General features: G+C 39.4%; 1 protein-coding gene across 1 annotated transcript; it reads left to right on the top strand.

Annotated features, from left to right (window-relative positions):
* Positions 1-344: 344 nt before the first annotated feature.
* VSX1 (visual system homeobox 1) lies at positions 345-9,847 on the top strand. Its single transcript, XM_045832627.1, is given in 7 exon segments — positions 345-379; positions 6,394-6,517; positions 8,103-8,210; positions 8,212-8,253; positions 9,154-9,183; positions 9,565-9,734; positions 9,736-9,847. Coding segments are annotated over 7 exon segments (621 nt in total).
* The last annotated feature ends 5,333 nt before the right edge of the window (positions 9,848-15,180 follow it).

The raw sequence follows: 15,180 nt of genomic DNA, 5'->3' as shown, positions 1-15,180 counted from the left end.
GTGCCCATCAATAAATGAGGAGATCAAAAAACTGTGCTACCTTTACACAATGGAATACTATGCAGCTGAAAGAAGGAACTCCTACCTTTTACAACAGCATGGATGGAACTGGAGAATATTGTGCAAAGTGAAATAAGCCAGACAGTGAAAGACAAGTACCATATGATTTCACTTATAAGAGGAATCTATTGAACAAAATGAACTAATGAACACAATAGAACTACAGGAATGGAAACTGAAAAATAGATCAGACTGACAGTGACCAGAGAGTATAGGGGAGGGGGATAATGGGAGAAAGAAGGGGAAGGGAGTAGTCACAGAATATGTATGAATGACCCATGAACATGGACAATAGTGTGGGAATTGAGTGTGAGAGCAGGTGCCTAGAATGGGCAGAAGAGGGTAAAGGGCAAAAAAAAAAAAAGGGACAACTGTAATAGAATAACAGTAAAATAAAATAAAATGCCAAAGGCTAAAGACAAGGAAAGAATCTTAAAAAGAACCAAGAGAAAAGTAGTTAGTTATCTACAAGGGAGGTCCCATAAGACTGTCAGCTGATTTTTCTAAATAAATGCTGTGGACCTGAAGGGATTGGCAAGACATATTCACAGTGATGAAAATCAAGGATGGAGGAAGATGGTGGCGATTTGGGTGGGAGCTTAGCCCACATACTTGTGCACCCAACTAGGACACCTAGCTGATCTTTTGAAGAACAGAGTAAACAGCCAACAGAATCCCAGCTGATATGAAGTTTGGAAGCAAGAGTGTGCAGAGGATGCTTAAAAATGGGTGATAAAGAGATTTTGTAGGCTGACAGAAAAGTCCCTGGGCCTTGCACCAGGAGATCACAGCTGCAGCGGGAGCATTGGAGGAGAACCAGGTCAGTGATAGCAACCTGGTGGCTCCCTTACCTCCCAGAGGGAGGGTGATGGGAATGAGCAAAGTCATTCATGGGATAAAAAGGTGGTAAGTGACATACAGCCAGGGGACATACCCCAGCTCTGGCAGCAAGGATAGCCAGCTGGGATAGTACCAGAGAAATTGGGAAGCCAGGTGACAAAAGGAGCTGAAAGGAGAGATGGGCCATGATTGGCTGTGACCCAGAAAGACTCCAGACCAGTCAGGGAGTTGGGCTGTGTGGAAAGCTGGGCACTTGTTAGAATCCGCAGGTGGCACCAAGGGGACTTTTCTCAAAAAATGAACTGAGCTGCCATGCAGGGACCTCACATGCACATGAACCTTGGGTGAACAGTGGAGGGGCCAGCAAAAAGGGGGAGTGTAGACGTGATTTCCTTCTACTCAGGGTACCTCACGGATTGATCAAAGCGGGGAAGCAGAGGCTAGGAGAGGCAGCAGCACCTAGAGGGATTTTTTTCAATAGGGGAACTGGGCTGAAGTGCAGGAAACTTGTGTACCCACAGTGGCCAGGCCAACAAAGAGGGAGGAGGGTAGGTGCTATGTGCTCCCACTCAGTGCACCTCATGGACTTATCAAAGGGTTGCAAAACACGATGGATTATCACAGAGATGACAATGTGGGTCCCACAGTGTTTTAAGGGGGAGGGATGGAAACTGGGCACCTGTGATTATTGTAGCCCAGATTGAGCTCCCATCCTTGCAAGAACCACAGGAAAGGAAAAAGAACAACAACAACAACAAAACACCATAGCATAGGGCCCCTCAGCCTGCAGGATCCCAGGAAAACCTGCAAAACTGGCATGGCAGGTTTAAAATCAGCAGGAAACTTCCCACCCACCCCCATCCCCACCCCCCAATTTGAACAGTAAGATAGTAAAACCTGGAGCTGTGAGAAAACCTGAGATGGATCCAGAAACAAGTCAGAAGGTGAAGAGCAACTGTTGAGATAAATTTCACTCTGCGGTCCTTTCAGAACTTGTGTGTTTGTTTTGTTTCTCTTCTTTCTGTTTATTTAGTTTTTGTTTTGTTTGCTTGTTTTTATTGTATGATTTGTTTTTATTTATTTTTTATGTTTATTACTTTTTTAGATCTCTTTCCCAAGGTTTATTGATACATTCTCTTTTTTTAAACATTTTTTCTTGTTGTTCCAGTACAGTTTTCTTCCATTCCCCCCACCACTACCCACCACTCTAGCCCTCCCACCTCCCTCCCCTATTTCCACCCCCCCCGTTCTTATTGTCCGTATGTCCTTTATAATTGTTCCTATAAACCTTTCACCCTTTTCCCCCATTATCCCCTCCCTTCTCCCCTCTGGTCACTGTCAGTCTGTTCTCAATTTCAGTGTCTTGGGCTATACTTTGTTTGATTGTTCATTTTGTTGATTAGGTTCCTGTTAATGGTGAGATCATATGGTATTTTTGTCTTTCACCACCGGGCTTATTTCACTTAGCATAATGCTCTCCAGTTCCATCCATGCTGTCACAGAGGGTAGGAGCTCCTTCTTTCTCTCTGCTGTGCAGAATTCTATTATGTAAATGTATCATAGCTTTTTGATCCATTCATTTACTGATGGGCACTCAGGTTGCTTGCAGAACTTGGCTATTCTAAGTTGTGCTGCTATGAACATTGGGATACATAGGTTCTTTTGGATTGGTGTTTCAGGGTTCTTAGGATATAATCCTAGCAGTGGTATTGCTAGGTCAAAAGGCAGTTCCATTTTTAGTTTTCTAAGGAAATTCCATACTGTTTTCCCCAGTGATTGTTCCACCCTGCAATCCCACCAACAGTGTCCTAGGGCTCCCTTTTCTCCACAACCTCTCCAACACTTGTTTGTTGATTTGTTTATGATGTCCATTCTCACCAGTGTGAAGTGGTATCTCATTGTGGTTTTAATTTGCATTTCTCTCATGGCTAGCAATACTGAGCATCTTTTCATATGTCTCTGGACCCTCTGTATGTCCTCCTTGGAGAAGTGTCTGTTTAAATCCTTTGCCCATTTTTTAAATTGGGTTGCTTGTCTTCTTAGAGTGGTGTCATGTAAGTTCTTTATGTATTTTAGAGATCAAACCCTTGTGTGAGGTGTCATTGGCAAATTTGTTTACCCACACAGTTGGTTCTTTTTTCATTTTAATGCTGTTATCTTTAGCTGTGCTGAAGCTTTTTTGTTTTGATGAGATCCCACTTGTTTATCCTTTCCTTTATGTCCCTTGCTCTAGGGGACGTATCAATGAAAATATTGCTGTATGGAATATCTGAGATTTTCCTGCCTATGTTCTCTAGGATTTTAATGGTGTCATGACTTATATTTAAATCTTTTATCCACCTTGAATTCATTTTTGTATATGGTGTAAGTTGGTGGTTGAGTTTCATTTTTTTTTTGCATGTAGCTGTCCAGCATTCCCAACACCATTTGTTGAAGAGGCTATTTTTGCTCCTTTTGATGATGCTGCCCCCTTTGTTGAATATTAATTGACCATGGAGACTTGAGTTTGTTTCTGGGCCCTCTATTCTGTTCTATTGATCTATGTGTCTGTTCTTATGCCAGTACCAGGCTGTTTTGATTACAGTGGCCTTGTAGTATAGCTTGATATCAGGTATTGTGGTCCCTCCCACTTTGCTCTTTTTTCTCAAAATTGCTGCAGCTATTCGGGGTTGTTTATGGGTCCATATAAATTGTTGAAGTATTTGTTCTATATCTGTGAATTTTGTCACTGGTATTTTAATAGGTATTGTGTTGAATCTATAAATTTTTGGGGTTGATGGACATTTTGATGATATTAATGTTTCTAATCCATGAATATGGTATATGTTTCCATTTGTTTGTGTCTTCTTTAATTTCTTTCTTCAGTGTTGTGTAGTTTTTTGAGTACAGGTCTTTTATGTCCTTGGTCAGGTTTATTCCTAGGTATTTTACTTTTCTTGTTGCTATATCAAATGAGATTTTTTCCTCATTTCTTCTTCTGATGTTTCACTGTTTTTGTTATACAGAAATGCCTCTGATTTCTGGATATTGACTATGTACTCCACTGTTTGCAAAATTCATTTATTAGGTTGAGTAGTTTTTTAGTGGAGTCTGTAAGATTTTCTATGTACACTATCATGTCATCTGCAAACAATGACAGTTTTTTTTCCTCCTTTCCAATTTGGATGTCTTTTATTTCCTTTTCTTATCTGATGCTGTGGCTGGGACTTCCTATACTATATTGAATAGAAGTGGTGAAAGTGGACAGCCTTGTCTTGTTCCTGGTCTTAGTGGAAAAGCTTTTAATTTTTGCCCATTGAGTATGATGTTGGCTGTAGGTCTCTCATATATGGCCTTCATCAGGTTGAGGAGTGCTCCCTCTGCTCCTACTTTGCTGAGTGTTTTTATCAAAAATGGGTGCTGTACCTTATCAAATGCTTTTTCTGCATCTATTGATTTCTGCATTTATTGATCATGTGATTTTTATCTTTGATTTTGTTTATGTGATTTATTATGTTTTTTGATTTGCAAATATGTTACCATCCTTTCATCCCTGGGATGAATTCCCCGTGGTCATGGTTTATGATCTTTTTAACATATTGCTGGATACAGTTTGCCAAGATTTTGTTGAGGATTTTAGCATCTATGTTCATCAGTGATATTGGCCTAAAGTTTTCTTTGTTTGTTGTGTCTTTTTCTGGTTTTGGAATTAGGATGATGCTGGCTTCATAAAAGCAGTTTGGGAGTCTATCATCTTTTTGGATTTTTTGGAATAGTCTGTGAAGAATAGGAATTAGCTTTCTTAAATGCTTTGTAGAATTCGCTTGTGAAACCATCTGGTCCAGGGCTTTTGTGTGTCGGGAGATTTTTGATTACTGCTTCAATTCGTCAGCTGTCATTGGTTTGTTCAGGCTTTTTGCTTCTTCTTCATTGAGTTTTAGAAGATTATATTTTTCTAGAAATTTGTCCATTTCACCTAGGTTTTCAAATTTCTTGTCATAGAGTTCTTCATAGTAATTTCTTACAATCCTTTGTATTTCTGTGGTGTCAGTTGTAATTTCTCCTCTTTCTTTTCTGATTGTGTTCATTTGGGTTCTCTCTCTTTTTTTCTTGATGAGCCTACTTAAAGGCTTGTTGATTTTATCTTTTCAAAGAACCAGCTCCTGGATTTATTAATCCTTAGAATTGTGCTTTTAATCTTTATGTCATTGAATTCTTCTCTGGTATTGGTTATTTCCTTCCTTCTACTTGCTCTGGGCTGTTCTTGTTGTTGTTCCTCAAGTTCTTGTAGATGTAGGGTTAGGATGTTCATTTGAAATGTTGTTGTTTTTTTTTCCTAGGTAGGCCTGTATTGCTATGGACTTCCCTCTCAGGACTGCCTTCGCTATCTCCCATGAGTTTTGGGTTATTGTGAGTTCATTTTCATTTGTTTCCAGAAAGTTTTCGATTTCCTCCTTGATCTCATTCTTGACCCATTCACTGTTTAATAGCATGCTTCAATCTCCATGAGTTGATTGTTTTTAGTTTTTTTCCTTGGTGTTGGTTTCTAGTTTCAGTCCCTCGTGGTCAGAGAAAATGTTTCAATTATCTTGAATTTGTTGAGGCTTGTTTTGTGTCCTATCATGTGGTCTCTCTTTGAAAATATTCCATGTGCATTTGAAAAGAATGTATATTTTTCTTTTTTGAGATGAAAGGCTCTATATATATCAGTTAAGTTTATTTGATCTAGGACATTGTTCAATGCCACAATATCTTTGTTGATATTTTGTTTGGAAGATCTATCAATTTTTGATAGTGGGGTATTCTAATCCCCTAGTATATTTGTGTTGCTGTGAATATCTTTATTGGAATCCTCCAAGATTTTCTTCATGTATTTGGGTGCTCCTATGTTAGGTGCATGCATATTTACAATGTTTGTATCTCATTAATGTATTCTTCACTTGAGTATTATGAACTGACCTTCTTGGTCTCTCTTTATGGCCCTTGTTTTGAAGTCTATTTTGTCTGATATAAGTATTGCTATCTTGGCTTCTTTTCCCTGTTCAGTCACTTGGAATATTTGTTTTCAGCCTTTCAGTGTCAGCTGTGTTATTCTTTTGTTCTGAGGTATCTCTTGTGGGCAGCATGTGTTAGGGCAGGCCCAGCGGCCTCCAGTTTGGCAGTGGGTAGGGTATAGTAACCTTTTAAGAAGATAATTCTGCAATTCGCAGGAAGCCACAGGACAGTATTTACAGCATTTAAAAGATACAGTTTTGTTGGCCATTAAAGTGGGTCTTCTTAGAATGAGTTTATAGAATACATTGAAGAGAAAAAAATGCTGAAGAACTACCCTATCTTATTTGGACCAAACTTCTGCACTTTCCACAGCTTATTCATTCAGAGGTGGGGTGTTCAATTATTATTCAGCTTTTCAGGGTGTGGACAGTAGGGGAAGTAGGCATGGGGCCTGGAAGCTGGGAAGCCTGGTATCCTCATTTGGACACGTTCCCAAGTGCCTTTTGGGCCTTCTTGCAGAACTGTCTTCACTGTCCAGCAGCTGGAACAGCTGGAGAAGGGATTTAGCAAGGCACACTACCCTGACATTTATGCCTGGGAAATACTAGCCATGAAAACTGAGCTCCCTAAAGACCAAATACAGGTGTCTGGCGTTCACTTCTTCTTGAAGACACCATAGAGAATATGTTAATAGTATACACAGTGTGACCCACAGCCAACTGTAAGCAACCAAATACATTCCCTTGCACAGGCAAACTGAGGGTTACACAGCTGCAGGCACCATAGTGCCAGAGCCTTCCTTTGCATTTATTATAAGAAGATATCCCCTGTAATCTTCTTGCCTTTTTTCCTTTTATTGAATCATTCTTTAAAATCACAGCATTGTGTGCTGCAACTAGAAACTACATAAAGATATATCAATGAAAGAAAGTGACCATTGTCCACTGTAAACCCTCAAAGAAACCAATATAAGTAGCCTGATATGGTCTTTATGCACATTGTCTCCAAGTCATATATATCTGGCCATGAACTATGTAGATTAGATAGATCTACATAGATGATAGATTTATTTATATTCACATACATATAAAATTTTGTTTTGTTTTTCCAAAAGGTATTTTGTTATAACACTTTGCCTCTTTGCTTGACAACACATCTTGGACATTTGTCTAAGTCAGAAGATAGGCCACAAATCACTCTTTTAATAGCTATATAATATCTACACCAGGGGTGTCAAACTCATTTTCACTGGGGGCCACATCAGCCTTGTGGTTGCCTTCAAAGGGCCAAATGTAATTTTAGGACTGTATAAAAGTAACTACCCCTTAACTAGGGCAAAGAGCTTGGTGCTGCTGCTCGGTAGAAACAAGGTTCTGGGTCAGATAAAATGAGGTGGAGGGCCAGATTCAGCCCACCAGCCTTGTGTTTGCCACCTGTGTTCTATAGTATTTCTTAAGCTAATAGTTTTCCATAAGAAATATCACCAGCAACACAAGAAGGGATAATCTTTTCCCTTCCCTTCCCTTCCCTTCCCTTCCCTTCCCTTCCCTTCCCTTCCCTTCCCTTCCCTTCCCTTATCTTCCCTTCCCCTCCCTTCCCTTCCCTTCCCTTCCCTTCCCTTCCCTTCCCTTCCCTTCCCTTCCCTTCCCTTCCCTTCCCTTCCCTTCCCTTCCCTTCCCTCTCTTCCGATCTCCTCTAATCTCTTTTGAGATTTGAAGGACCATTGACTGAGTGAACTCTTTCCAAGCCATGAGAAAAATCAGAAAAAATTACACTTGATTTCTTTGCATAATGCAGTAAAGAATAATTTTATTTTTATCAATTCCATGGGAAACTTCAGTGGAAGCTAGTCACATAATGATGAGTTCCTGTGCATTTTGAGTGAATGGTGGGCACAGTTCCTGAAAGTTGTGTGTACTATGAGCTTCCCCAGTTGACCCATTTTATTTATTCATCTTTTTAGGAAGACTGAGGAAGGAAGAGAGAGGAGGAGTCAGGGGGAGAAAGAGAGAAAGCAAAAGATACATTGATTTTTGTTTCACTTATTTATGCATTCATTTGTTGCTTCTTATATGTTCACTGACTGGGAATTGAACTGCAAGTTTGGCATATCAGGATGATGATCTAAATAACTGAGTTAGGTAGGCTAGGTGTCCCATTTTAGAATTCTCCACTCAGGGACACCTTCAAGCACCTTAGTCACAATGTTTCCTTCTGCCTCATACCAGATCTGGTTTCAAAACCAGAAGGCCAAATGGTGGAAGCAGGAGAAGCACTGGGGTGGCAGCAACGTGATGGCCCATTACAGGTTTTACAGAGCCATGGTGCAACACTGTTATCCCTTTGCCTAACTCCATCCTCAACTCTGCCGAAGGCAGCGTGGAGTTTCTGTGAGCCTTAGCTCCTTAGTAAGAGGGTCCTGCAGTCAGCAGAAGAGCCAGAGATGTTGGGAGTGGTGTCCCCATGTGAGGCAGCCACTTGCAAAGCAAAACAATTTAAGTGTTTACTCAGATCCAGGCCCAGAATATCACATCAGATAAGTTTTGGTCAATTGCTTTATTTTTCATTGGAACTTTGTAGAGAGTGTGTGGTAAGTTTACAACAGGCCTTGGTTTTAAGAGTGAAATTATATACTTCTATTATATAAAACATGTTCTCAAAATGTAAGTGCTTTAGAACTTTTTAAAACTACAAGATTTAGAGCTCATGGTAATAAGAAACAGGACAGTGAAGAGTAAGCAGTGAAACCTGGAGATGCTGAACATCCTACATGCTCAAGTCAGGTCTGGTTCCTGGCAGAGGTTTTACCGTTAAAACCTGCCACATAACTTTTGTTTCCCTTAGATTTTTGGTACTAGAACAAGGTGTACTGGTGAAGTTCAAGTTTTGGGGCTAGGAGCTCTGAGGAAATGCCACCCTTATTGGTCTATTTGTTATTACTAGAGACCAAGGGGTAGGGATCACAGGTTGGAGAAATGAGTCACAACACCCTGGGTAAAGTGGGAGATTAGAGTTAGGGGTCTGGGGTTGACATTTTAGGTTTGAAAGGGAGAAAGTTTTTGTTCATCAAACATTTTTTGAGCCTGTTCCATCCTGACACTATGCCGGAACTAGAGATACTAACTGTAAATACAGCATTGACTTTGCCATCAAAGACTGAGGAGACCGAAAGAGAAAATGTTCAGTGGGAAATTAAGCCCACCCCTCTGAATTTACAGGACTGGAAGGGAGGATGGAAGGGCTACCTACTAGCATTTGCAGGTCCATGACAATGCAAAGAAACTGGGCTCAGTGCTGCCAGACATTTTGGCTTTTTGAGAGAAGCTGGAGGTCTAGCTTTTGATGTATAATCTCCTGATTTTAAAATGTTGGTCACAATTTTTTAAATAAAATTAAAAAATCACTGTGTCACACACTTCAGTGGAAACTGGTCACACAATAATGAGTCTCTGTGCATTTTGAGTGAATGGTACGAAACAAGGAAAATTTGCTGGCTGCATCTGGCTGGCACACACCAGTTTCAACTCCTAAGAGTGAGAGTAACCTACATGACTCTCCTGAGGACGCAGAGAGAGGTACTGACAAGGACAATTCTAATGGGACTTAGAGAACAAGAACATAGAAGACATTTATTTAATTGCTGGACTTAGAAATACTGATTTTTAATATTTTCTTTTTCTTTTTTGAAAGGGATGCATAAAAAAATCCATGGGGATGATAAGAAAGTCAGAAAATGAAGAAAAGCTCAGTGGACTCTGGGGCCTTGACAACCTCAAGGAAGGCTCTAGTCTAAGTCAGGCAAGATCCCAGAAAGTCTTCAACAAAGCCATCCCTGAAAACAATTTGGAAGATGTTGCCATTGAGCTCCATGTGGCAGGAGACCAAGAAAGTGCACCCGGAAGCCAATGCTTAAGGATGCTCAGATTCTGAGGGGCTGGAGGAACTCCAGCCTGGGAAGGTGGGAGCCTTATGAAGCCCACAGGCCCCACTCTCAAAGGTTGGAAGTATGCAAATTATTCAATTTGGCTTTTTCAAAATATGAAAGTTATCTAAGACAAATCATCTCAGTTGTATATTTTTCCTACCGTTAGGATAAAATTCAATACTACTTGCTTTAAGAAGACAAATGGGTGACTTAGGGAAAACTCCATTTCCTTCTAGAGTGCAAACCACTCTTTAAAGGCACTTGAATTTGGTATAAAAAATTATTGTCTTCTGTAGAACTTGAGGAGGGAAGATTTTTATTCAAACAGCATTTTCCTGCTTGGTATAATTTGAGATTTGGTTCAATATGCTGTATCATTTAAAAGGTTAGGTCTGATACACTCACTCTGAAGTCAAAAATAGAAAATACTTAACCTCCAGGGAATCAGGTATCTTTATAAAGAGTGAGGACCCCATACAGACATATGAATGAATTATCTTTGTCTTGAACTTGATTTCAGATATTTCAGTTTTCTCATTAGGCAAATATTTTGCATTCTCCTTAGGAAAAAAAAAACATAGAAAACCATGTTTTCCCCTTCCTTTCTGAAATAATGTGGGACCATATTTAAACAATTGTTGACTATTTATGAACAGTGTTTTAAGATTGGACCAGGTTTCTTGGTCTTTTAAAATTTATGTTTGAAAGCACTTTAATGACTTGGATTTCATTATTATTTCCTTTCATGTATTTCCTTTGCCATTTATTTATTATGTAAAAATAAGTACTGCGTAATGTGTTTGCCTTTCAAGGTACTCCTTCTATTACACACTTGCATGTCTTCATATCTTCGCTGACCCCTGACAGCCTCCCCCACCACTATCCCCTTTCAGTCGAGGAACATCTAAAGCATTTCATTCTTCAGGCTGCAGCACACATCATTTGTTGCTTTGTAAACTCCTATGAGGCAGTGACCATATCTAATTCACCTTTTAGGGTTCGGAGTCCAGAGAAAGCTGAGGGGTACATGTAGAGCTTCTTGAAGGAGGCAGAGCTTGAAAGGAAAACAGAAACACTGCTTGCAAGGGTTTCCTCTGGAAATTGGTGCAGTCATCTGTCAGTTGAGGCCAGGTTCTCTCATTTTTCTGGATGAAAAAATAAGGACTCCCTTTCTTTGGCCTACTTCCATACTATTGTAAAAGTTAAATGTCATCTATCCTTATTGTAAAATCAGGAAATGAAAAATTTGTCTCATTTGTCAATATTTGTCTTCCTCTGTTTGACTTACTTGGTTAGCATAATGCCCTCAAAGTCTATCCATGTTGTTGCAAATGGCAAGATTTCCTTTTTTCCTCATGGCTGAATGCTCAATTGTGTGTGTACAAGCATATGTGTGTGCATGCATGTGACATTTTCTTTATCCATTTATCTGTCAATTACCACTTAGTTTGTTTCCATGTACTAGTATTTTGAATAATGCTGCAATAAATGTAGGAGTGCAGACAATGCTTATAGATCATGATTTCATCTCCTTTGGATATAAACCCAAAAGTGGGATTACTGGATTATATGGTAGTTCCATTTTTAATTTTTTGAGGAACTTTAATATTGTTTTCTATATGGCTGTATCTGCCTCTTTATCTCATAATATGTGTACTTCCTAAGAATAAGGATGGTATCTTATGTAATCTGGGTAGTTTTCAACTTCAGAAAATCTGAATACAATATTTTAATGTAAATCTAAGTACAATGATCTAGCTCTGGCAGTGTGGCTCAGTTGGTTGGAGAATCATCCAGTACATCAAAAAGGATGCAGGTGTGATTCAGGGATCAGGACATATACCTAGGTTGATCTCCGGTTTGGGAGCATATAGGAAGCAACTGATTGATGTTTCTGTCTCTCTCCCTTCATCCCTTTCTCTCTCTGAACATATCCTCAGGTGAGGATAAAAAATATCTAAATACAGTATTCTAAACTTGAATAGAATACAGTATTCTAAAACGGAATACAACACTTTAATATAATATAGAATTAATTTGATATAATATCTAATAATAAATACAGTATTTTAACAAATACAAAGCTTTTATTTAATACAAAACAGTATTAATTGCAATATTATAAATCTGAAAATAATACAGTATTCTAAATCTGATCAAATTTTGACAATTGACTCAATAATGTCTTTAACAGCAATTTTTCACATATAGGTTCCAGTCTAGAATTATGTATTGCATTTAGTTGGCATATCCCTTAAATCTAGAACATTTCTCAGCCTTTCTTTGTCTTTCAAAACATTGACATTTTTGAAGAACACAGATCAATTATTTTACAGAATATTCCCTAAATTTGGGTCTGTCTAATGTTTCTTTATGATTAGATTTTAGGTTATATATTTTTGGTGGGAATACTCCTCAAGTAATCAGCAAAAGTATTGAAAGGTTGATTCAGCTAGAAAGGTGGGGTGGGAGATAGGAGGGCAGTTTCTCCTGTTATTGTTACTGAACTCACAGGAATTTATGCTTGGGGTGTTCTATTCAAGAACCCGCTATAGTTGTTGCAAGGTAGTTTTATTTACTTGCAATAAGTAAAAGAGGGAATTCACACTCAAAACCTTGTCCCCCTGAAGGGTGATTAGCCACTGCTTATATACACTGTTTGATCAATTATACATTGATTTCTTCTTTGCAATTGACTACACTTATCAGGTTGAATTCCTGTCAAGCTAATCCTGTTTACAACTGTACTGCAGAATAGCACTTAGTGAAAAAATCCCAGACCTTGAGACCCTTGTCCTATCTAATAATTCCTCTCTGATATTTTTCACTCATCCTTGAGGGAATGGGGACAAGGGTCATACTTTTGTAACTACCTCCCGCTGAACATGGGTGGAGTACATACTTGAATCAGAGGAGTGACATTCTCTGGCTGCCTGACTTATAGGTCCCCTTGGTTCTGGGATTTCTGAGAACAGGAATACATATATTCATCACTTATATTGTCTTTTGAAGAGCAACTTGAGGTAACATAGAAGTTGGTAGGAGTACTGTGGATCTGGTTCATTATTCTCACTTGGTGGTATAGTTGGCTTACTTCAAGAGTGGTATATCCAAGAAGCTATAGCTTGTGGTTTAAGAGATGAGTGAATTATTAATAACACCAAATAAGAACTTGTCCATATTGGGTTTGGTTGATCTTGTAGGAATCCTGATTTCTAAGGTTTTGTTTTGTTTTTGTTTTTAAATATCCAGTCTCCTGAATTATATAGGTGTATCTTAGTATTAATTGGTGTGGGTGAAATCAGATTAGCACATTTGTTTGTGTCTAGTTACTCTTCATAATTGGATACTATATTTAATAGCCTGTTCTATCAATGAGTCTGGACATCCTAACATTTGAAAAGAGCCCAAAAAGGGCCTACTATATGTAAATTCAAAATTACTTAATTTAAGCATTCCTTTAGGCACTGCCCTGATCTGGATCAGGGCAACTGGTAGTAATTTAGGCCAGGTCTCATGGATTTCCTGGCACAATTTGGCCAGAGTCTTTTTGAGTATTTGATTATATTATTTTATTTTTCCTGAGGACTATAATCTCCATGAAGAACATAAGGCCCGCTAATTTGGAGGTTCCAGCCAAGATGGAGGCATAGGCAGAACTGCTTCATTTTCTTACACAACCAAAAGAAGGATAACAACCAATTTAAAAACAAAGAAAAACCAGAACTGACAAGAAATCAAACTGTATGGAAGTCCAACAACCAAGAAGTTAAAGAAACATTCATCCAGACTGGTAGGAGGGGTGGAGATGGACATCCAGGGTGGAGAGGACATGCAGCAAGGCAAGGTGGCAGACCACATGGGGGATACCACATTTGAGGCAGAAAAACCAGGATAAACAATGAGGGAACAAGACAGACAGTGCAACCCAGGGTTTCAGCACAGAAAACTAGAGTCTCAAAACCCCTGGCTATAAAAAATCTGTGGGGGTTGCTGAAGCAGGGGAAACTCCCAGTCTCACACAAGAGTCCATTGGAGAGGTACACAAACCCACCCACCTCTGATTCAGAACTGAAAGGGCACAATCCACTTGTAGAAAGTAAGGGACATGACAGAAAGTGGGATGAGAGCCCAGGGAGTGGCATTGTTCACTCTCTGACCCCTCCTCTATAAGAGCACCACAATGAAGCAAAGAGGGTTGCCCCATTGTGGCGAATACATAAGGCTCCACCTCTTATCACATAATAGGTGTGCCAAGAAAAGAAATATGGTCCAAATAAAAGAACAGATCAAAACTCCAGAAAAAGAACTAAGCAATGGAGAGATAGACAACCTATCTGATACAGAGCTCAAGACACTGGTAATCAGGATGCTCACAAATGGATTGAGGTTGGTCACAAAATGAAGGAAGAAATAAAGGCTATACAAAGTGTGAAAAAGGAAAATACACAGGGAAATAACAGTGAAAGGAAGGAAACCAGGACTCAAATCAATGATTTCAAACAAAAGGAAGAAACAAACATCCAAATGGAATAGACAGAAGAAACAAAAATTCAAAAAAAAAAATGAGGAGAGGCTTTCACTTAGCATAATAGTCTCCAGGTCTATCCAGGAGCATCTGGGACAACTTCAAATTCTCCAAATCAGAATCACAGGGGTGCTAGAAGAAGAGGAAGAGCAAGAGCAAGAAATTGAAGACTTATTTAAACAAATAATGAAGGAAAACTTCCTCAATCTGGCAAAGGAAATAGACTTCCAGGAATTCCAGGAATCCCAGAGTCCCAAAGAAATTGGTCCCAAGAAGGAACACACCAAGATACATTATAATTACACCACCCAAGATTAAAGATAAGGACAGAATCTCAAAAGCAGCAAAGGGAAAGAAGAGAGTTACTTACAAAGGAGTTCCCATTAGGCTATCAGCTATTTCTCAAAAGAAACCTTGCATGCTGTGGGAGGCCACTCTGCATGGCATGGGCCCAGCTCCCACTGGGAGATGCACAGGACCCATGCCCACAGACAGGTTTTCCTGTGGGGAATCAGGCCTGCAGTGTAGGTAGGCCGCTATGAGCCTTGCTTTCTGCTAAAACTCCCTCACTCTGCATTGAGGGCATTTACTGCAAAGCAACTTTCTAAAATCCATGCTAAACCTTCCAAGGAGGAGTGTAATTGGCCCAACTACTTTTGCCCTTTCATTTGCAAATATCCCTCTTCTGTGATGTGATTACCAGCATCCTCTCCTTTGTTTTCTGTATAAGGTAGCCACCTAAAATGAGCCTGTGCATAGTTAATGAGGGCCTCCTTGTAATATGCCCAGTAAGACAATAAAAGCTCATTGGAGTGAGGGCCAAGGCTTTTGCTCCCCTTGAGAGAAAAGCCAT

The sequence above is a fragment of the Phyllostomus hastatus genome, unplaced genomic scaffold (assembly GCF_019186645.2).
Source record: "Phyllostomus hastatus isolate PE091 unplaced genomic scaffold, TTU_PhHast_1.1 phas_contig_17, whole genome shotgun sequence".
NCBI lineage: Eukaryota > Metazoa > Chordata > Mammalia > Chiroptera > Phyllostomidae > Phyllostomus > Phyllostomus hastatus.
The sequence above is the reverse complement of the archived record's forward strand: the minus strand, read 5'-3'. Positions and strand labels throughout refer to the sequence as shown.